The 24,918-nt window shown below is 40.5% G+C and overlaps 1 protein-coding gene across 1 annotated transcript in view; it reads right to left on the reverse strand.

The window, feature by feature from the left end:
- ACAP1 (ArfGAP with coiled-coil, ankyrin repeat and PH domains 1) overlaps window positions 1-24,918 on the reverse strand; it is a 1,330,515-nt gene that overhangs the window by 837,344 nt on the left and 468,253 nt on the right. The window contains exon 2 of the mRNA XM_044077032.1: window positions 5,741-5,798. Within this exon, the coding sequence (XP_043932967.1) occupies window positions 5,741-5,798 (58 nt within the window). The remainder of the gene's footprint in view (window positions 1-5,740; window positions 5,799-24,918) is intronic.

Below are 24,918 nucleotides of genomic sequence, written 5' to 3' on the forward strand. Positions count from 1 at the left end.
CCCTGCAGCCAGTATCTACAGTCACAAATGCCTCCAAAGGAAAAGATGAGGAACATGGCTGACTACTGAAACCTTTCTGAAAATAATAAGTTCCAAGCTAGAAAAGTAAGTTGATAGTCCTGTCGTCAAGGGAAAAAAAAAGTATTTTAAGTCTTACTGTAAAAACTGTCCTCAGTCTTTCCTATAATAATCCACATGTAACTGATGTTTCAAAACACAAGAATAACATTTCCTAAGGTGAATCCAGAGATATAGCCCTGCACATCAACATGCAAGTCTTATTGTCTTGACTCTCATAAATTTGTACAAGGCTATGTATCTGAACTAGGGTGCCTCTATAATAGAATTAGTAATCTGTGAAAGCTCCTCCTGAACTTCAAATGATATTCTAAAGAGATATTTTACTAAACTGTGTATAATGGAAAGAAGGCTACCTTCAGTAACAACTAAAATAAACTGTTTTGTTTAAAGCAGCTATTCTTTAACATCTGGGGAAAATAGACAACATAAGTTCATAGGTTCATAGGTTCATAGGTTTATACTAGGCTATCTGCCCTAAGGCATTTATAAGCCTAGCCCAAATTTTTGTGGCTTACGCCACCCCTTATATGAAAAAATACTGTGCCCATTAGTTTGTTGTGCCTCTGTCCAGCAGTGACACAGATATGATTCCCAGGGTAAACCTACGATCTCCCATCCACAGGTCTAGATTTCTCTTGAACAGAGTCAGCGAGGTGCTCTGCCTCACATGGACCAGGATTTTATTCCACAGCATAGGGAGTCTCTGAGTGATAAATCTATCCCTCCAGCACGTCCTATTTATAGCCGTGCTAAGGTTTAAGTCACTTGCTCTAGTGGTTTTGGTGGATTTGGATTTTTTGAGGTGGAGCATGTCCATTAATTCCGGGTTGGACATGGCCTTGTATGTCAGGCACATGTCACCTCTGAGCAGACGGTATGCGACTGAATAGAGCTGGAGTTTCTTCAATCTGGCAGCATATGACAGATTTTGGAGTCCCTTTATCCTTTTGGTGAGGAACTTTTGGGGTCTCTCCAATTGCTGCAGATGTCGGGTGAGATACATCCCGAATGGGGCATTGTACTCGATCATTGGTCTGATAAGTGAAGAGTACAGGGGAACAATGACCTCACTAGATCTGGATGTGAATCCCTTCATGATCAGGTGGGCAATGTAGAAGGTCTTTCTAACCACTTTAGCAATGTGAGTGTCAAAAGAAAGGCCACTGTCAACCTGGGTCCCCAGGTCCCTGATAACCTCTTCTGTGCTTAGTGGATTGCCACCTATATGGTAGCTTGGGGTTACCTTGTTTTTCCCGAAGGGTATGACTATACATTTTTGGCGTTTAACTTCAGGCCATGGCTCTGGCACCAGCTATCTGTTTCCGTGAGTCCCTTCTGAAGGATATCCATGTCCGATGCACTTTCCACCATGGCGCCCAGTTTGCAGTCGTCTGCAAACTTTGTCAGCCAAAGTCCTCCCATGTTGGCCTGTACTTCTGAGAAGTAGATGCCAAACAATAGGGGCCAAGGACCGAGCCCTGTGGGACACCACTTGTGACCGGCTTGGAGTCTGACACAGCGCCAGCAACTCTAACCCTGTGGGTTCTGTCCTTAAGCCAGTTTGCAACCCATCTTGTGACATATGGGTTTACATTTAAGCTGGTAAGTTTTTCTACAATACCCGAGTGGGGTATTGTGTCGAAAGCCTTTGCAAGGTCAAGGTAGGCTGTATGGACTGCCTTTCCTCATCAATGGCCTTGGTGACTGTTTCAAGAAGTTGACCAAGTTCAAAAGGCATGATCTTCCCTTGACAAAGCCAAACTGGGTCGGGTCCAATGTCTGCAAGTCCCCTATATCTTTGTTTATGAGCTCCATTATGATCCTCTCCATAGCTTTGCAGACTAGACTTGTTAAGCTTATGGGGCGGTAATTACCAGGGTCCGTGAGGCGCCGCCTTTGTGGAGTGGGACCACAGTTGCCGTGACGCCACTCCTTGGGCACGTATCCTGTGGTAAGGCTGAGATTAAACAGCTGCCTTATGTGCGGGTTTAATTCCTCATTTAGCTCGTGTAGCACACAGCCGGGGACACCATCCGGTCCCATTGATGCTGTGTTTTTAGCTTTAGAGAGAGCAGCTTTCACCTGCGCATTTGAGATGTCCGGGAGGCTACACTCGGCTGGGATAGTTATCTCTCCTTTAGGGGAGAGGGGTGAAGTTTGCACTGAACCTGTCTGCCAGTATGTTGGCAATGTCTGTGGGTTCAGTGATTTTTGTATCATTTTGGACTAATTCTGAGCATATCTGGGAGTTTCCACACAGGTTCCTAACATAGCTGAAAAAGGCCTTATGATTGTCCTTTGAATCCATGGCAATTTTTCTCTCAAAATTGGCCTTAGTTGATTTTATGAGTGCTCGTATTTTTTACTAATAATGATCAGGGGTGACTTCCCTTTTATGGATTTTGTTCTATCATGTAATAGCTTTCTCCTCTTATTGTAAAGTTTGTTAATGGCTGGGGTCCACCAGACTGGACGTTTGCCCTTTGTGGAAAGAGTCTTGGTTTTATTTGGGATTGCCTGATCCATGCAGTCCTGGAGGTGTTCATAGAAGGCATTTGTAAGGGCTTCCGCAGCTTGGGTTGTGGTTTCCTCTGGCTCAGGGGCCTTGAAGGATACCACACCAGTCTTGAGTAGTGTGAAGTTTGCTTTAGAGAAGTTCTTCACTATGGTCTTTTTGTTTGGGGTGGGGCGGGATGTGGATTTCCAGTGAGATTAGTTTATGATCAGATCTCACCAATGAGGGATATACTTCGGTGTGGAGCATTTTGTCCCCATGTTTGTGACAATGAGATCTAGTATATTTTCTCCTCTTGTGGGAACAGTGACTAGCTGTTCCATGGCATTTGAATTTATGAACTCCAGGAACCGTTGGGCTAGAAAGTTAGGGCTTGAGTAATGTTCCCAGTCTATATTCGGGTAGTTGAAGTCACCCAATATGATGGTGTTTGGAGATACATTTATACCCTCCAGTGTCTTCAGGAAGGCTGTGTGGGGTTCCTGAGTTTGAGAGGGTGGCCTGTAGCATGCTACAATTTGTAGAGCAGTTTTGCCTATGGTTAGTTGCACCTGGATGGTTTCCGAAGCTTCGTGCGTTGCCACCAACCTGGAGGTGTGGGTATCCTTTATGAATATGGATACACCCCCTCCTTTTGTGGTGTGGTCCGGGTTTTGGGGCCGGAACGCATGATATGAGGTAAAACCTCATATATACCTTCTCATAAACTCTTTCCTGTACAGTGTCATTATGGGAGTCTGCTCTACCAAAAATACTGTCCCTTTGCTGCATACATACATACTTATGCATTGGGTTTCCCCCAAATCTGCTGGTTTTCTCACAACTCCTATAGATATGCCATAGGTGAAGCAAAAATCATCTAAGCTGGCTGCAGGCATGTTTCATGTGCTGGGTTGGAACCATGCATAGGCTTACTTCCTCTGTTTTCCCCCATTGAGTGCAAACACATTTTGGTTTTCCCATGGCCTAAATGGAATTAACTGGGTAATCAGAAGGTAAACAGAGTGAATGTACAAACATTTATATACAGTAAAAACAGAAGGAAGAGAGCTCAAGATCTTCAAACCATGTTTGCATACTATTTCTTGTGTAGAAAAGGCTAACTGCACAGGAGACACATTCTGCATCAACACTGCATAAAAAGGACCTTATCCGCACTGGCATCAGCCATAAATGTAGATGCAAGCTCACACCCTGTGTTCTGAATTTCACTAACAGGGCAAGTATATAACCCAGGCTCACTGTACTGTCCACTACAGGAGGCCTCTTACTCATCTAGAAAAGGAGTGCAGTGCATTCCCTCATTTCTGATCATAGGTGCATAAATATAGCTTACTCGGATACCAAGGTTGCCTGAAATGGACTTCTTTTTAATAAACATGTGCATAGGTCTACATAATGATGTGAAAGCTATGGCCTGGTAAGCTTAAAGTGTTCTGACATCCTGATAAGTCGGTCTTCTTAACAGCTTGCCTTACCCAGCATTAGGCAATTTCTTAGATACTGTAGCCTGAGAGATAATCACTAGAGTTGGATTTTCAGAGGAAATTAAACCAGAATACTGCAGCACAAGGTTGTGTACTCTACTCTCATTTTCTGTCTACTTTTATACATTAATTAGAATTGTTACCATATTAAACAAATAAAACAAGGTTGTCAGGACCCAAGCAAGAGCCATAACACTATATTAATCCACAAGTACTAATTTTATATACAGGTGGTACAGAAAGTTTCCTGTCAGGACTCAATATCATGGGGCATTCTTGTTTGAGAAACCATTCTGGTAAATGAACTAACAAAATCAACTGAAAAAAAAAACAGGCTCAGAAGGAAACCTTAAATAAAACCTATGTCTGGATCCCAGTTTCATCAACAACAATGTCTTTTGGCTTCTCCCATTTGGGGTTGCCATAGCAGATCACCAGTCTGCAGACTGACTGGAAGTGGAGTTTTTACGATGTCAAGTTGTCAGCCCAGCTCCTAACCTTCATAGAAGGCACGTGCGTGCACACACACACACACACACACACACACACACACACACACACACACACACACACACACACACACCTACCTGCATGTCTTTTTTAAAAGTCACTCTACCAGAGGGAGGACATGCAGGCTCCAGACTGAAGGTGCTCTAGCCAAGAATCAAACCAGAGAACTTTTGCTGTGAAGTGACGATGCTAACCGCTGCACCAGTGCGGCCAAACCAATGTCTTTTGGCTTCTCCCATTAGGGGTCGCCACAGAGGATCACCAATCTGCAGATTGATTAGCAGTGGGGGGCTTTACAGTGTCAAGTTGCCAGCCCGGAACCCATCCTTCACAGAAGGCACCCACATACACGCACCTACTGCATGTCTTTAAAACTCACTCAAACACAGGGAGGACATGCAGACTCTACACAGAAGGTGCTCCGGCCTAGAATCGAACCAAAGAACCTCTTGCTGTGAGGTGGCAATGCTAACTGCTGCACCACTGTAGCCATCCCAATTTCATCAATAACCCCACGCAACTGAATCATAAAACATCAGAAACTTTTTTATACTAACACACACACTGGTAAAGAACAGTAACATTAAGGAAACTGAAAGCGTATTTACAATTACTGTGTGGAAAACAATCAAATCATGGGTTGTTGTTGATGAAACTATGCATGTACCCACTCCATGCTGTGCACTGTACATTTACAAAAGTTAAACTGAAAATTATATTCTGAATGTTTGTTTTTTTCACTGTAAATGATGGTGGTTAAACACTGCTTAAGTATTTAGAAAATTCTTGCTTCTCTTTATTAGGCCACCAAAGTGAATAATAACCCATACTATTACACCAGAAGGTAGATGGCAAAGATACTCTATAATTGGAATTATTCTTCTTAAAACATGCTTGGAGCTAGCTTTCTGAAACGATTTACATTTGTACAGCACAGGGAGGTTTTACAAACAAAAACTGAATATATGTAAAAGAAAAATATCCATTTCAGTGAAGATAACTGTTCAACCAACATACAGTAATTTTTAGGGATTTACAGTTGTATGGCTAATCATCCTTACTGTACAGGAATATATTGACATTTTAATGCCCAAAAATAATCAGCTTAGCAGCTGGCATTAAATATGTCTAAATAGAGTATGCTCACCTTTTCAAGCTTTGTTTCAAGTTCTGTCACTTCACTCTCAATCACATCAATAGCAGCTCTGCAAGAAAACAAATAAATGGTCATAGAATGTACTTTGGTATTTCATAATGCTATTTTCACAAAGTATTTTGAAATATACTTTGCAGATAGGTACCTCTGTGTCACATAGACTGATGGCTGATAAAAGGAAACAGCAAAATAAAAATTATGACAGAGATAAGCATCAAACCTAAACAGTTTTTATGACATCATAAAAGGAATAATTACGGTCAGGCTTTTTCAGATAAGTAAGCATTCATAATCAGCTGCAGAGACAAATCTAACTATGAACATTCAGCAACTCATATACCAAGATCTGCTATTCTAACAAAAAGTATTCCATAAAGATGATGATAAAATCTGACAAAACATGGAAAACTGATATAATGGGGGGGGGGGCACTCAAACAGCCATAATGCCATCACAGCCACCTCAAATGTCACAAATAATGAAGTTCTGCAAATCTAGAAGGACACACTACCCTCTCAATGTCCATGTACATATGATCTGAATTGGAAACGTATGGCCTCTCACCAAACCAACCCTTCCAACACACAACTCAAAGATTGAAAATCAAACAAAACTTGAAAAAAAAAACCATCATATACATCACACACTTCACTCATAGTGTTAGGAAATAGGTGCTGGCCACGGAAGTGAAAGAAAGGTTGTACCTATCCCCAACGTGTTTACATGTTGCTCATTTGGAGTGACCGAATGGATGTCACATTCAGGACACTGAAGTGAACTATGTAACTAGTCTAAGCCATGGACATTATGGGATAACTGATCTTCTGCCTGTCATTCAGTCTGTGGCAGGCTTCTTGTACCTCAAGTTATCCAACTGAATGGTTTGCAGGCAAACATGTAAAAAATGCTGATTTCTAATAAGTACTTTGTAGTGAAAGACAAGTTGCATGCCTCCAGCCAAACTTAGGCAGCACAAGGTACATATTGGCAGTTCAAACTTAGTTCACTTCTAATTATTTTCTTTACTTTTTTAATTATCCATCCATTTCAGAAGTTACTGTGATTCCACACAGTATATTTTTTCACTTTTATTTTGTGTCTTGTTAGTATGGAAAAAAAATAGATTGCATAAACTGCAGTGCAACAATAGGGGGTGCTACACTCGTGTGTGTGTGTGTGTGTGTGTGTGTGTGTGTGTGTGTGTGTGTGTGTGTGTGTGTGTGTGTGTGTGTGTGTGTGTGTGTGTGTGTGTGTGTGTGTGTGTCATCCTTTGGATGAGAAGTTAAACCATGTCCTATCTGATTGTTTTAGTTGCAACTCAGATGGATGTAAAAGATCCCATGGTACCTAATGAAGAGAGTAGGGAAGTTCCTTGATGCTCTGGCCAAATTTCCCCTAGTAGTATAAATACCAACTCAGGTCTCCCCTGAAAAGAGGTTATTAGCCTGGAGAGACTAACCCAGATACCAAAGAATAAATAAAACACATGCTGAAAACAAAACACATGTTGATGCAAAGCTGGTTACTCTGTTAACTTTTTAAGGAATTTAAACTCGCCTGCTCTTACTCCAGTTCTACGGAACATCACTTAAGTTGCCTCATATTTATGCCCTGTTCTTGAGCAAGTCACTTAACTATACAGTACTTTCGGGCACTTGGAAATTTAGGCTAGTCTCCTCAATAGTCCCCCTGACTGCAAGCCTAACTACCAATGAACCAGACTACTTATGGTGTAAAGCAAGGAAATTGACTGTAGTAAACAGGAGCATCATTGCAGGAGCCATGTTTTTTGGATGGGATCCTTAGCTTCCTCACTCTCTTGAATGTTGACAGTGTATTTATTCTTTAGCTGTGAATAAGCTTGACAGCATGAGGACTGTGACTTTAATGTTAATATTTTAACTATGAATATATTTTTAAAATGGCTTGATTTTTTGCAGGCACATGTGTATGAACTGCGGCATGTTTGGCCTAAAGCAGCTTGTCTAGCACTTGATGCAGATGAGTAAGGCTATAAGCTGTTTTAGCTGCTTCCTCTAGTACATGGTTTAATTCCCTCAGCCTTCATTTGTCTTCCTGCTGAGCTGCTCCCAAAAAACTATACTTAAATCCAGTGGGATGTCTCAGGCTGTCTGCAAATATGTTACACATTTGCGTTTTGAATTCCTGCACTCTTCACATAGACGCTAATTAGTACTTCATTGAATACTTTTTGAGTATGAATTCCAGCATGTCCCTTGTACTTTTTTGGGTTGCCAGATGCAGTTTCACTGAATGTGAGTTTGAAGGGAAAAGTAGGTTACTGTTTCTCATGCAAAGTCTTTTTCAATGCAAGTGTGTTTTCCTTTATTTAGAAAACAGCTACATGCTTTCTCTGTAATATTTGAAATAAACATTTTAAACAAAATCTAATTCTCTATTATAATTGTTAAAGTAAAAAAAAAACAGATATGTACACTGACAGGTTTGCACAATATTTATGGTAATGGAGCAGAGAGATCAAAGTAATGGGAGACTAGTATGGCTGGCAAGAGCCTGATTCATTACCATGCATAGGGCCCTATTTGTCAATGATCTGCCTATGTTAACTCTGGAGGTGTATGCAATACAGCATTATCAGCTATTCAAGAAGGTAAGACCTATACTGAGTGATGTCAAAAGGGATAGTTATTCTAAATGACAGAGAAGAGATAGGGAGGTCAAAAGTGAGATGTGGGTATAATGCAAGTATGTAAGCCCCCCCCAAAAAAATTGTTTGCTGTATGGAGTATTATTTCTGATTTTTGTATGACTTGTGGGTTGTTGAGCAAAAGCTGCTGCAACATTTATATTGTCTTTAATTGCTTTGCTTTATTCATTACACTACAGAGTGAATTAATTCATCAATAGACCTAGGTTGTGTAATATAGTCTAAACGTGTTGTGTTTAGTAATATATTTTTGCAGTACCTTCTTAAGATCCTCCAGCAAGTGCAAAGGGGTTGACATTTGTCATATCATACAGTCGGCGTTACTTGGAGTGATCAGAACAGTCTGATCTTCAGCATCCCTTATGCAGGCATTGTTCCATATTACTGTGACACAGTTATCTCTAGAAGATCACATTGTACAGAATTTCAGCATTTAGTTGACAACAGTCACTCTGCCAGTTAGTGCAAAGAACTAAAGCTCTAACTTATTAATGCACTGCTTCCTGTGGGAAGGGTCCAGGGTTTGAATCTTTCCACTTTAATTTGACTACTGTGTAGCACTGAGGTAGTCACTTTAACAGTGTTTTGTAGCAATTGGGAATTTGGGCTAGGCTCCTGAATGTTCTCCAGGACTGCATGCCTAACTATGAACCAGTTGTTACTGTTTGCAAGACATTCCCTTACTGCATAGCTGATCGAGTTCAGGAAATGTTATGGCAATATCACCACACACCACTTTTTTCAATATAACAGACAATTTATTTTTCAAAGGTAGCAGACACTGTATTTGTAGAGGAAGCACATAATACAAAGTTGTCTGCCAGCACCAACCTGTGCATTAGTAAAAGTTCTCATGGAATTATTCAGATTACTTACTTCTACACAGATTGTGCTTATTGATTGATATTGGTGGTTTATGATGACAGCAGTTTGAGTGAGCTTTTATGGTTCGAATTGTTCTGAAATGGGTAGTTTTGTCATTAGTGACTAATACACTGGCTACTTGAAAAACTGTTAAAAACTATGCATTTAAAATGTACTCTAACAAACGTTGCTGCATTAAACAAGGAATATAATTTAATACAACATGGAAGCTGAATCAAAGAATACATGCATTTATGCCCTCGTGACCAAACCACACCAACCGTGGGTAAATCCAGCATTACCCAAACCCAGCCATGGGTTATTGCTATAATAACAGTAGATCATAAGAACACATGTCCCTGAGATTAATACTCTAGTACTGTTTCTTTGTTCCTATATACTCTGAAGAATTTTACTTTTGTATTATGCATGTCTTTTTTTCAAACAGCCCTCCTTGTTTGCCAGTTCTCAACTGATTTAGTTTGCTGCCCTCCACTGCACTGAAATCAGGAAAATGACAGTGGTTGACAAGGCATATTTAGTCTCAAAGTAATAAAGTAACATAGGCTAAACACTTGTAAAAACAACTGTTCCTCACTGAAGTGCTATCCACCCTTTGAGATTCTCAATGTACATTCTGTAGCTTGCAGAACACTTGCTCAGTTTCTACATCTGGATGGAGAAGAGAGGCTATTGTTTTCATACATCACTTTTTCAGTCCCAAGTGCTTATGTATAAAATCACAAAATTAAGGGAAAATTAAGATCTTGGTTTAAAAACTAAATAATAACACAATTTGGTAGTTTTACATTAGAATAAGATGATGAAAAAAAATTACCAAACTCCTCTTTACTTTAATCCTATACATTTTGAAGCAGTTTTATTCTTTTTTTTTCCAACCTGCTGTCAGCTAACCATCAGCCCTCCCAAAAATCAATCAGCAGATTCATTCCCCTGTTGGGTGAGACAATTCTGAAGGTCATCATCCACGCAGCCATAAGACTAAACTAATGCTCTTTTTACCAAAAGAGGTTAATACTCAAAAACAATTTCCATAATGTCTAATTTAACAATACAAAAACTGAAACAGTGACAGAAGTCAATTTACTTGGAGTACTCCTAGATGATGAACTCAAAATACAACCAACATATTCTCCAAGCCATCAACAATACACAGAAAAAACTAGGCTCCTTACATAGAGCAAATCAGTATCTTACAGTATTCCACCAAAAAATCCATTGCAGCAACCTACTTACTCCCATCTCTATTGTATGCATCACCTATCTTCACAAATCTGAACAGTACTCTCAAGTCCAAACGTGAACGAACACTGTAATAAAATAGCAAGATTTTCCATGTATTCATCGCATAAAAGACACCACCGCATGGCCTTAAAAGACCTAAATTGGCTAAAACTCCCAAATCAGGTAACCTACTCTCAAGTAACCGATACTCACAAACAGGTCCCTATCAATTGATTGCATTTTCAGAAACTCGAACTCCATATGGAAGAGATCATATGATGCTTTTGAATGGAGATCACAGTACAGTGAGTATTGTGAAATTTAACCTTTTCCTCACTGTACTGCGCGCTCAGAGTTTGTGTATATAATTTGCAGAGGGTGGAGCACACAGCCCACAACATGTGGGTTGCAGGGGGGCCCCCCCCCCCCCCCCGAAAAAACAAAAACGTTTTTTTTTTAATGTTCCAGTTTTTGGAAACTCGCTCTTATGGTCTCTTCAATATTTTTTTGAGTTTCTGAAAGGTTAATCATCTGACATAGACCCCCACAAACACATTTACAGGGCAGATAGTTGCCACTCTCGAAAAAGCATAATGCTACCACACAAACAACAGAACACTATGCTCTAATAATAAATCTTGAAGAAAATACAAGCTGCAATACCTGTAACAAAATGATAGCTGCTATGTACTAAATTCCCATATGGTGATCATTTCCCTTCTATCTACTACTGTAAACATTTAACTGATTATATTCCTTAACTACCTACTCCTACTTAATCCTCATTATCCCTCATCGTACCACTATTTACTAATTTAACTGATTATATCCTTTAACTACCTACTCCTATTTAATCCTCATTTTCCCCTCATCATCCCACCACTTACTAATTTAATTGATTATATTACTTAACTACCTACACCTACTTAGTTCTTATTCTCCCTCACCGTACAACGACTTACTAATTTAACTGATTATATTCCTAACTACCTACTCCTACTTAATCCTTTCTCCTTTATCATATCGCAACTTACTAACTTCAACCTAAATGTCAGTCTTTGTCTCCCCTTGTTTTTCTTTGCATTTCTGTCTGCTACAGCCTTAAACAAATGCACGGATAATCTCTTATTTTCTCCTCTTCCTATAGTCACAAATTTTATGATACAAGATCAGGATTAATCATCTGTTACACCCAATTATGTATGCAAAAATGTATATGTAATCAAGCTGAATATATATTGCATATTGCCTGGCAAAAATGTTTATTTACTGCAGATTTCCTAACACATCACTTTTGGATATTTTCAGTGTCATTTACAAGAGGTGACTAAAGCAATATTCCAATGTCATTCCAGGATGAATTTAAAAAAAAAGGGAACTATTATCTGCTTTTTTTCTTAAGGTTAATCAATTATATTACCAAGCTAGATGTTTTAAATATCCCCATGTGGAAGCTTATACAATGTTTAGATCTCAAGAAATAAAGCAGACAATTTTAGTTTCAGTGCTGAACTTGGGTGACAGGTCGATAAGTTAACAAATGACATGTGCCCTCAGTCATTTTAGAAGCCAGTGCCTGCTGCCTGGAAGAGAGATTCTCTAAGATCACACAAACACACACATACAGTTTATTAGGGACAGGACCATGCCTCCTTGTAACTTCTAAATCTACCGCTAAGCACTGAGGTACCCACCTAAAGAAAATAACCCAACCCGATTGGGTATCAAAAATGCTGCCTTTAATATCTAGTCATTTGAAATTTCAGTATGCTTTTAAACTAAGATGTTTATTATCTAGTACTGAAGGTCTGAAAAAGGTAATAATACACATCTACTAATTTACACTTGTCTATCAGATCTGTGGCAGGCAGGGATGAAACTACTACTGCAAATCAGTTAGCCAGGTTCTGCTAGAAGCTTGGCCACTGGAAGAACCAGTGCAGGATGACAGAGCAACAATAAGGCAATGCCAGCTTGACACTCTCTGGGGAAGATGAAAAAGCTTGCAGGGGTGCAAACATATCAGTGTTTCCTGGTTTTATGTCACAACTTCTGGTGCAAACTAGGAGCCATTAAGAGTAGCATTGACTGATACTTAAGGTAGGCAGTCAAACAGTGACAGTATATTATATTCTAGGCATGGGTAACTTTTTCTGAATGCACAATGCATGCCCTTTGTTTACATCAACCAGCAAGAAGGTTAGGGCTTCAATTGAAAACCCAGTTAGCTACAGTACAATGGGAAAATGAGCGCATGGTACATGGCCTTATAGCCATGAGTTTTTTCTTGGTGGAAAAGGGGTACCCACCATGTAAGGGGACAGTTCAGTGTATGCCACAACTACATTGGCACAAAGGAAATCTGAAAAAATAAGTACATAGGAGCTACATGTCAGAAACAGATGGACAAATATAATACACACACGTCTGACCATCATGTAACCCTCTCTCAAAATCTTAACTCTATGCACAAAACATGCAAGAGCATATATTTTGTGTGAGTGTTTGTGTGTTTATATATATATATATATATATATATATATATATATATATATATATATATAGTTTACCTTGAAAAAAACAAACACAAAAATATTGAATGTTCAGAATAGCAAGAAATAACGTCGTGGGATTAAACATCAACTATTCTGAATGTCGTCAGTTGACACATCGAAATCCGATGCCACCCAACCAAATACTGGACCTGCGTCCCCCTTGGGACCCATGGTAGCACTTGTTCCTGGGTCCAGAGCGGTAGGGAATTTCAGTCCGTATAGGTGCTGGTCTTGTTATGCGGGTCAGTTCGACACTATGTGTTCGTTGAGTTGTACATCGCTATTGTGAGTGTGTCCTTATTCGTTTTCACACATATGTTGTTCGCACATACATTGTGTGACTATTTATAGGTAAACCTATATATAGATATAAATATATATAAGATTGCATATAACATTACTACTATTATTATATCATTATATTATAGAATTATACATGCCACTTATGAATTTAATGTTCCACAGCATATAGGCTCCACTTTTCCAGAAGTCTCCTTGTTATTAGGATTAAGTTAACAAGTCTATTGTTTTTTATTATTAGTTTTATTACCTGATTTTAATAAGGGTATAACATTATTATTCTTCTAAAAAAAGCTAATAATTTCTCTCTCTCAAAAAAAAGTTACATTATGAAAAGAAATCTAAGGGTTTGAGAGGTTACTCATTCAGAATTAGGTTAAATTTATAGTTTAGACCAATAAGTGTTCAAGTTTTAGGTCATTCAGGATTCTTCAGTGTTTTTTCTCCCACTTGCTAGCAGCATAATACTGTCCCCCCTCCTTTGGATATATGCAGCATGCGTAACTGGGGAGGGGAGGGTAATTACAGAATTCCACAAAGTATTTCTCCATATATTGATTTCCTAACTACATATGTCACTGTTCCAGAATCCTTCAATCACAACCTGGAGTATAAGGGCATTCAAATTAGAATTTACATACAATGAAAAAGATAACATAAGAACAGACATCTAATAAGAGTTAATAAAGCAAATTGCATAAGACATTGTACAACTGCATTAATGACTGATGACCTAATACACGGCTTCAGCAATATAAAAGGAAGAGTTAACCATCTATATTATGTAAGCAGCAGTGACTTGACTGCCCATGTAGAATCTAGTGAAAAGACTCAGAAAACAGACTCCCAAACAACCAGAGATAAACAGCACACAGCATCTGTTGGCAGGTGTGGAATCACCACAGAACCTGTATGAACAGGTTTCCTTACATTCACTGGATTTAAAAAATATAGAGTTGTCAAAGTAAACCGTAACAGTAGATGTTCAAATTATCACTGCTGCAGTAGCCTAAGCTATATGGGTTATATAATGCACAGCATATAAGATCTGGTCAGCTTCCAAAGCTTGAGGGCACCTTCCATGTGTCAAAGCCATTAATCAGATCAAGCTGAACTGAAAAGACAGGTTGGAGTGCCAAGCACATGAGAGATTACATGCCATCTTAGAGTGTGAGAGAGATGCTAAGCCCTGAGACAACATTGCTAGAAAATGAAAAAAATACATGTCTACACCCTGGCATAAAAAACACGCATTTAAAAAAAAAAAAAAAAAACACAAGGGGGTGGAGGGAGGGAATGGCTACTGTAGCAGTGATTATTTGAATGTCTACTGTCACCAGGGTTGCCAGATTTCCGACTGGCCAGGTAGGGACAAAGTCAAGACTTAAAAATAAAGGTCTTTCACTGTAAGTGAAGACTAAAAAAAAAAAAAAAGGTCTTCCACGTCTTTAATGTGGAGCATCACAGTTCCGCATTAAACAGAAGTAGCTCTGTGTTTATTTTTATAAATAAACACAGAGCTCCTTCTGTTTAATGCGAAACATCGCAGTTCCGCCTTACACAGAAGTAGCTCTGTTTTGCGATGTTTTGATTGGCCCGTATACCGGTATATGGGCCAATCAAAAATCGCTAAACACGGAGCTACTTCTGTTTAATGCGGAACATCGCAGTTCTGCATTAAGCAGAAGTGGCTCTGTTTTGATTGGCCCATATACCGGGCATACGGGCCAATCAAAAATCGCTAACCACGGAGCTTCTTGTGTTTAATGCGGAACTTCCGCATTAAACACAAGAAGCTCCGTGTTTAGCGATTTTTGATTGGCCCGTATGCTGGTATACGGGCCAATCAAAAAAAAAAAAAAAAACAAAGCAGAGGCTGCCTGGGATTTAAACCGGCAGTGCGGGACCCAGGATCAGGCTGCTGATCTCGGGACAGTCCCGCCCAAATAGGGATGTCTGGCAACCCTGACTGTTGCTGACCGTTTACTTATGGAACTGTCATATGTTCTTCAAACGGATCAGTCTTGTTTTTAATTAGCTTACTTGCGAATTCATTAGAATTAGAAGTAGCAGCTCATCTTCCTAATTAATTGGAATTAGACAATGGGCTTATTGTACATCAGTACCCTGATTGGAGAACAAGTGTTTTTCAGCAGGGTGTTAATGTACTAGCAATACCCGTTGAGAAGAACGAGTCCACCACTTCACAGCAGCGTATCAAGCCGCTGTGGAGCTTGGACTGTCAAAACAGAACGACCGCCATTATTTTACACTTGCTAAACAGTGCTTCTGTTGTTTAGTAAGTATAAAATAAAACAAAAGGAAAAAAACTGTGTGTGTGTGTGTGTGTGTGTGTGTGTGTGTGTGTGTGTGTGTGTGTGTGAGAGAGAGAGAGAGAGATGGTTGAGCTACTATTTTATGCTTGCTAAGCAGCACTTTTGCTGTTTAGTGGGTGTAAAATAAAATAAAAGTGTGTGGATGTGTCAGCTTGCGGTGTCGGGTCTCACAACATCCCTGGGCGGGCATTAATTACACATTAACACACACCATGTTGGGCATTGCTGCTTGCTTAGAATTAGCATTAGCTGTCTGACATATCTAATTAGAATTAGCAAACATTGAAACTAATTATGCTTAGATTTTCAAATTAGCAAATTACTGCTGTCTTAATTTGCAACTTGTCAATCCAAGTGTTCAGTTTAAAAACAATGTAGTCAATGTCAAATCATAAAAGTTAAATGGCATCTCTAAGCACATGTTTAGCTAAATAATTAGCTCAAGAAATTTGAGTTTTATTATCGGTTATAACACTTAGTTTAAAATCAGTGGAAAAAGTTGCAACATTATCCAGCATTTCTTGAACAACGTCGGTCATGTTTACAATCAAACTAAACAGTAAACAGGAACCGGAAGACAGAAGTTACATGCAGTGTAGGTAACTAGGTAAAGTGCGATTCAGAAGTGAAACTGGAATGGGCTGTTGTTAAGGTAAGATGGTAAGTTTATACAATGTTGGATTACTATATTTCAGTCACTGATAAATACATAACAGAAACTTGTTATGCAGTTTTATTCTGATTGTAAATATATCTAATTAAGCTTCTAATTTAAGGCATTTTAATTAGAATTAATTAGAATTAGATGGTTATTCCAATTAATTAGAATTAGAATTACTTCATTTTCTAATTAATAAATTAATTATAATTAGCTAATTAATTAGACAACGCTGATAATGATCACTGCTGCAGTAGCCTAAGCTATTTGGGTAGATTACCCTGTCTTAGAAATACTGGATGATGGAAGGAGAATGGCCCTAGTAAAGCCTGTTCTAGACCTGAAGAAGGAATCTAGTTTAAAGTACTTGTAAAAGTATGCACAGAGGACCAAGTTGCTGTTTCTAGCATGCAAAAAAACCACAGATGAAGCAAAGGTCCTGGAAGACTGAATCCTGACCGTGGTTAAACTGTTTTCTTGTTTAAGTATAACAAAAGGTAATAGTCTGTGACAACTATTTGTCAATAGTCTGTTTTGACACAGGTTGTCCCTTCTCCTTACCTTTACAAGAAATTAACAATTGGTCAAAAGTTCTGAAAGATTTTGGTCTGTTATGTTAGTACCTGAATTGTTGTCTGTTGACATCAGAGGTATGCAGTATCCTTTCTCCCTTGTTTTAGGATTTGGAAAGAAAACACGGAGGTGGAAAGTTTGGTTTAAAGTAAACTCTGATTCCATTTTAGACATGAAAGAATGATTAGTTCTCAAAGAATCCCCATCTCTGTGAAAAATGATATATGGCTGAGCACCACAAGAGCTTGCAAATCAGGCACTCTTCTTGCAGAAGTCAGAGCAATCAACAAAACTATTTTCCATGTTAAGAACCTCAAGTCAGCCAGACGAGCTGGTTCAAATAGAGCAAGTTTTAGCTTCTTTAACATAAAATTAAGATGCCAAGGAGGACCCACCAGTTACCTGAGGGGCTTTTTATATATCACCCATTTCAAAAACACTTTCACATGAGACTGCAAAGAAAGAGAGGCATCTACAGGCAGATATGCTGAAATGGCCAACAAATTAACCTGGATAGAGCAGTAAGACGGGCCACAGGATAGCACCTCATATAAACACTAGCCCTGAATTATTGCTGATTGAAAACAGTTCCCAGTTGCCTGATTTTTTTAACTGCCAGCATTCTTGCCTCCATTAGTACCTGCTGCACATCCTCAGAAAACAAGTGCCTAAAAGGCATCAAAACCCCATCATCTAGGCAGTCAGCTGCATTTTTAATTTAGGGTCAGGATGTATCAAAAAAACTTGTTTTTGTGTGAGTAAAGCCAAACTGTGAGGAAGCTTTTAGTAATTACTCCTGCCAAATTCCAAACAAAGAAAGGAACACTGTTACCTGGGTCAGAAGATTGTTACCACTATGAACTTGGGGTATTCCTTCTAAATATTCAGAAATACAACGGATATCAGTAGAAAAGGTGGAAAGGCATACAGGTACATTCCTGTGCAAGGAAAAGAAAAAACAAAAGAAAACACATTTGTTTTCCACGCCTTCTGAAGTTTTGGAGCAAAATTTTGCTAGTTGGTGTTGCCTCCTCTCTGAACAAAAGTCTACTTAAGGAATTTACCACAGCTGAATCAAATCTGACTCAGTTTCCATTCATTAGGGTCTGCCTTGGTCCTGCTCAGCTTGTCTGCCAACAGTTTTGCTCTGATGGAATGTAAGATTGCTGTAAAGCGAGACTGTGCTGTAAAACTATATCCTATGCTAACACGGCTAGTAAGCATAGAGGATTAAGATCTGGTTCCATCTTGCCTATGTACCTCATCACTGTGGCACTGTCTCCAACTATATGAAGAGGTCCTGAGGACTACAAATGATTCAGAGAGTTGAGAACCTTTATAAGGGATAGCAATTCTTTCACATTTATGTGTTTTGGTCTGTCTTTTTTTTGTCCCACAGAAATTATACTTTTGTTCCAATCAAAGTCCAATGCATCTGTTCTGGCTGACTGCTTTGGAGCAGGAAGGGAGAATGGGATACCTGGATGGAAAGAAATCTGATGTGAAGGCTAAGTGATATCCCTTTTCACAAATCCCAGGAATATAATTTGAAAATACAATGGGTGTTGATGCTGGGACCAAAGAGGTTTCAAATATCACTGTATCTTTCTCATGTGGAGCCTTGCAAGTTGTATCACAAGAATCACTGAAGCCATAAGACCCAAAATCCTAAGATATCCCTCATAGCAATAGACATCTGTGTAGAAACCCCCTTGAACGGATCTAGATATAGATCTATTTTTTTCCTGAGGAAGAAAAGCTCTTTGAAAATAGGTGTCTAGCAGGAACCCCAGAAACACAATGCTGTGCAAGGTAGTTGAAAAAAGACTTTTGAATTTTCTCTTGGAATCCCAGCCTGTGTAAGAGATCTCTTACACAGATGAGAGATTACAGACAATCTGAAAGAAAACTCTGCAAAAATTAAGCAAGTCATCTAAATATGGAGAATTGTGTATACCCTGTAGCCTGCAATGGGGTATAAGAGGAGCTAGACACTTTGTGAATACCCACCCTTGGAGACAGTGGACAACCCAAAGGGTCAGGCAGAGAATTGATAATGTAATCCAGTTACAGAAAACCGTAAGAAATACCTAACATCTGGATGAAATGGGATGTGATGACATGCATCTGTTAAAACTAAAGTTATTAATGGGCATGTTGGTGAAGTGAACAGAGGGGATGAGGAAGTGATGGGTAGGTATGGTGTTAAGGAGAGGAATGCAGAAGGTCAGATGATTGTGGATTTTGCGAAAAGGATGGACATGGCTGTGGTGAATACGTATTTTAAGAAGAGGGTGGAGCATAGGGTGACGTACAAGAGTGGAGGAAGATGCTCACAAGTTGATTATATACTATGTAGGAGGGCCAGTCTTAAGGAGATTGGAGACTGTAAGGTGGTGGCAGGGGAAAGTGTAGTTAAGCAGCATAGATTGGTGGTATGTAGAATGACATTGGTGATCAAGAAGAGGAGGAGGAATGTGAAAGCTGTGCCAAGGATTAAATGGTGGAAGTTAAAAAAGGGTGATTGTGAAGTGGAGTTTAGGGAAGAATTAAGACAGGCACTGGGAGGCAGTGGAGAGTTACCGAATAGCTGGGTAACTACAGCAGAACTGGTAAGGGTGACTGCTAGAAAGGTGCTTGGTGTGACATCTGGACAGAGGAAGGAGGACAAGGAGACCTGGTGGTGGAATGCGGAAGTACAGGAGAGTATACAGAGGAAGAGGCTGGCGAAGAAGAAGTGGGATTGTCAAAGAGATGAAGAAAGTAGACATGAGTATAAGGAGATGAGGCATGGCAAAGAGAGAGGTGAAAGCTAAGGATAGGGCATATGGAGAGTTGTACGAGAGATTGGACACTAAAGAGGGAGAAAAGGACCTGTACCGATTAGCTAGACAGAGGGACAGAGCTGGGAAAGATGTGCAGCATGTAAGGGTGATAAAGGATAGTGAGGGAAAGGTACTCACAAGAGAGGAGAGTGTGTTGAGTAGATGGAAAGAGTATTTTGAGAGGCTGATGAATGAAGAGAATGAGAGAGAGAGAAGGTTGGATGATGTGGGGATAGTGAATCAGGAAGTGAAACAGATTAGCAAGGAGGAAGTAAGGGCAGCTATGAAGAGGATGAAGAATGGAAAGGCTGTTGGCCCAGATGACATACCAATGGAAGCATGGAGGTGCTTAGGTGAAATGGCAGTGGAATTTCTAACTAGATTGTTTAATGAAATTTTGGAAAGTCAGAGGATGCCTGAGGAGTGGAGAAAAAGTGTTTTGGTACCTATCTTTAAGAATAAGGGTGATGTGCAGAGCTGCAGTAACTACAGAGGGATGAAACTGATTAGTCACAGCTTGAAGTTATGGGAAAGAGTAGTGGAAGCAAGGTTAAGAAGGAGGTGATGATTAGTGATCAGCAGTATGGTTTCATGCCAGGAAAGAGCACTACAGATGCAATGTTTGCTCTGAGACTGTTGATGGAGAAATACAGAGAAGGTCAGAAGGAGTTGCATTGTGTCTTTGTAGACTTGGAGAAAGCATATGACAGGGTGCCTAGAGAAGAGTTGTGGTATTGTATGAGGAAGTCGGGAGTGGCAGAGAGGTGCGTAAGAGTGGTACAGGATATGTACGAGGGTAGTGTGACAGTGGTGAGGACTGCAGTGGGAGTGACAGATCCGTTTAAGGTGGAGGTGGGATTACATCAAGGATCAGCTCTGAGTCCTTTCTTATTTGCAGTGGTGATGGACAGGTTGACAGATGAGATCAGACAGGAGGCCCGTGGACTATGATGTTTGCAGATGATATTGTGATCTGTAGTGAGAGTAGGAATCAGGTTGAGGAGACTCTGGAGAGGTGGAGATATGCTCTAGAGAGCAGAGGAATGAGGTCAGCAGGGCTAAGACAGAATATATGTGTGTAAATGAGAGGGAGGGTAGAGGAATGGTGAGGATGCAGGGAGTAGAGTTGGTAAAGGTGGACGAGTTTAAGTACTTGGGATCAACAGTTCAGAGTAATGGTGAATGTGGAAGAGAGGTGAAGAAGAGAGTACAGGCAGGGTGGAATGGGTGGAGAAGAGTGTCAGGAGTGATTTGTGAGACGGGTATCCGTAAGAGTGAAAGGGAAGGTCTACAAGAGTGTAGTGAGACCAGCTATGTTATATGGGTTGGAGACAGTGGCATTGACAAAAAGGCAGGAGTCAGACCTGGATGTGGCAGAGTTAAAGATGTTAAGATTTGCAATCGGTGTGACTAGGATGGATAGGATTAGGAATCGGTATATTAGAGGGTCAGCTCATGTTGGACAGTTTGGAGACAAAGCAAGAGAGACGAGATTGCGTTGGTTTGGACATGTGCTGAGGAGGGATGATGGGTATATTGGGAAAAAGATGCTAAGGATGGAGCTGCCAGGTAAGAGGAATAGAGGAAGGCCTAAGATAAGGTTTATGGATGTGGTGAGAGAGGACATGCAGGCGGTTGGTGTGACAGAGCAAGATGCAGAGGATAGGAAGAAATGGAAAGAGATGATCCGCTGTGGCGACCCCTAACGGGAAAAGCCGAAAGAGAATGATGATGATTAAAAAAACTCAAATGAAGGCAATAGAAGGGGTAACAAGTTGTGAGTTAAAAGCATTTTGAACTTGGACGATAGCACAAATTGATTCAGAAAAGAAAGATCCTGATCTGATCTCCATGAATTTTATTTCTTTGGCACTAAAAACATTTTTTAATAAAAATCCTTCCTGAACTGGAAAGGAGGAAAAGCTTCTATTATCCCTTGAGATAGCATATGATGTAGGACAGCAAGAAAGAGAATGGTTTGGTCTGGCAAATGAGGAGGAATCCCTTGAAAAAGAGGAACTTCCTCCTACTGCCATTTGTATCCTAGATGTATCACATTCAGAATCCATTTGTCCCAAAATAAATCTGTTGCCAAAGACAGAGACGGAGAATCGGACTTTCTGGAATGGACAAGCTCCCTTCTCATAGTCATTCTGCCTTGTCTGACTGTCCTTGAGGGTTAAGGCTTTTGTTTAGGAAACTCCCTGCTTCTAAAGTGTCTGCTTACCAGCATTCTGTTTAATTTTACTTCTTGCCAAAATTGGACTGAGGGAGGAGAAAATACTGGGGAAATTTTGAGAAGAACGGCTGAAAAATCACAGTGATTCCCTGAATCAACTTACCTCTCTCATCACAATTTTTGAAAATCACTACAGCAGAAGGTCAAAATTACTACTTCACATTCTCTGTGAGGTTCTAAGAATGCAACCAGGCAAATCTCCTCAAAACAGTAACCAGTGGTGGCAGCCCTGGCAGCAGTATCTACAGTGTCATAAACACATTTTAAACAATGCCTTAGCATGGATAACTTTCACTAGTTAATTCAAGCTTGTGAGTGCAGCTGTCAATCTGGGACAATTGCTCCTATTAAGACAGTTAAACTTGTTATTTGAAGACATACATAGTTTTGTGTGCTAGTATTAAGTTAATAGGTTCTAGGGGTGTGGTGTGTTTTTTTTTCAGTTTGAGCATTTTCATTAAAATAAAAAGTCTTGTAAGATGTGACTTTTCAAATGGGTATGACAAGAAATGAGAAGTTATGTACCTACCATAACGTTCCATGTTAGTTGTCTTCTTCTCGCCTTCTTTCTTGCTGGATGGGTTCGGAGCCGATCCTCGGCTCCGACTCAGCCAATACTAAAGCTCGAGAGCTATTTCCACCGGCTTGAGGCTCCCCTATATCCCACAATGCTAGGCAGTAACTACTCAGATCTCGTTTGATAGCTAAAACCAAGCAGTTCTAGTCTCCATAGTATGGAGAAGAGAGGAAAAAAAACACCTCTATATAAACCTGTATGTAAGCTACCACAAACAGAAAAGGGAGAATAGAGGTGGTAGAACATGTGGGAAGGAAGCCCCAATGGAAGATCCCAAAAATTCCTATCGGTCTGTCCAGGCTGGGGGGAAGGAGGGTGGGACGCAAGAAAGAAGGCGAAAAGAAGACAACTAACATGGAACGTTATGGTAGGTACATAACTTCTCAATGTTAAGTTGCCAATCTCGCCTTCATTCTTGCTGGATGGGACCGCGTCCCTAGCACCTTACCCCGGGTGGCTTATCGGAACAGACTCTTGAGAACAGTGGAGCCAAAGTTGGCACGGTTTCTGGAGGCCATATCCAATTTGTAATGCGAGATAAAGGTATGAGGTGAAGCCCATGTGGCTGCTGCACAAATGGAATCTATTGGTAGCCTGTCCTGAAAAGCTACAGATGTAGCTGATGCCCTGGTTGAATGAGCCCTAGGTCTTGAAGGTAGCTTTTGATGTCTGATTTTATAGATGAAGGTAATTATAGAGGTAAGCCATCTTGAAAGGGACACTTTAGAAACTGGAAGGCCCATTTTCCCTTCCGCATAAGACAGGAAGAGCTGGTCAGATTTCCTGAACTGTTTAGTCCTGTCTAAATAATATCGAAGTTGGTGATGAACATCTAGAAAATGTAACTTTTGTTCCGACCTGTTGGAATAATCAGGGAAGAAGACAGGGAGATCGATAGTCTGGTTTAGATTTGCCTCAGAGGAAACCTTAGGCAAGAAGGACGGATTAGTCCGGAGGGACACCCTGTCTTTATGGAAAACTAAGTAAGGAGGACGACTGCAAAGAGCATGAAGTTCAGATACCCTTCTAGCTGATGTTATGGCTACTAGAAAAAGTGTTTTCCATGAGAGAAACTTGAAAGGGCATGAAGCCGCAGGTTCAAAGGGGGGGAGAATCAAGGACGCTAGGACCAAATTCAAGTCCCACTGAGGTGGGGGATCTTTGATTGGGGGCTTGAGCAAAAAGACACCTCTTAGAAAGGCTTTGCAAAGTTTATGGGATATGATACTGGGGTCCGAGACACCTACATGAAAGTTAGATATAGCAGCTAGTTGTACTCTAATGGTAGATGAGGAAGAGCCTAAACGAAAGAGCTCTGCCAGGAAGTCTAGGATAGACTGGATAGGTGCGGTGAAGGGGTCTATATTTTTTGATGCTGCCCAGAAGGAAAAACGTTTCCACTTACTATTGTAAATCCTTCTGGTAGAAGACTTGTGAGAGGCTATCAGGATGTTACGGACCGAATGAGAAATTAAAGGAAGCCTGGCTAGGGTAGGAATCGGAGAAACCACGCTGTGAGGTTGAGAGATTGGAGGGAGTGGTGCAGCTGGCCCGACTGGTGGGTCAAAAGATCTGGCACTGGGTCCAGATGCCAAGGCTGCTCCAAGAGGTAATGATGCAGGAACAGAAACCATATTTGTCGAGGCCAGTAAGGGGCAATGAGGATCATAGTGACTCTCAAGGCGATAGCTTTTTGAATTAATTGAGAGATCAGTGGAAAAGGGGGGAAAGCATACAGAAGTCCCCGGGGCCAATCGTGGACTAGAGCGTCTCTGGTGGGTTTGCCTGGTAAAGGGAAGAGGGTAAAGAAATCGTGACACTTGCTGTTTTGGGGAGTAGCAAAAAGATCACAGCAAGGCCGGCCCCATCTTTGAAAGATTTCTTCCAGCACTGATTTTTTTAGAGACCACTCGTGAGGCATGAGAATAGCCCTGCTCAACTTGTCTGCAATCACGTTGGACTTCCCGGGAATGTGCATTGCTATCAGAAACCGCTGAGAAGAAATTGCCCACTGCCAAAGTCTGAGTGCCTCTCGACATAAGGGATAGGACTTGGTTCCACCCTGTTTGTTGATGTACCACACTACGGACATGTTGTCCGTCTGAATTGCAATAGTCCCTGTGGGAAGAGAGTCCTGAAGGGCTTGCAACGCTAAAAGCACTGCTCTCATCTCTAAGACATTTATGTGCAAGTGGCACTCGAAAGATTGCCACGTGCCCTGGACTGTCCTGCCCTGATAATACCCCCCCACCCGATCAGGAAGGCGTCCATTGTCACCGTGGCGATTGGGGGGGGCAGGGATGAAGGG

Source organism: Protopterus annectens, chromosome 7.part0, assembly GCF_019279795.1.
Source record: "Protopterus annectens isolate FY-2018-M chromosome 7.part0, PAN1.0, whole genome shotgun sequence".
Taxonomy (NCBI): Eukaryota; Metazoa; Chordata; order Ceratodontiformes; family Protopteridae; genus Protopterus; species Protopterus annectens.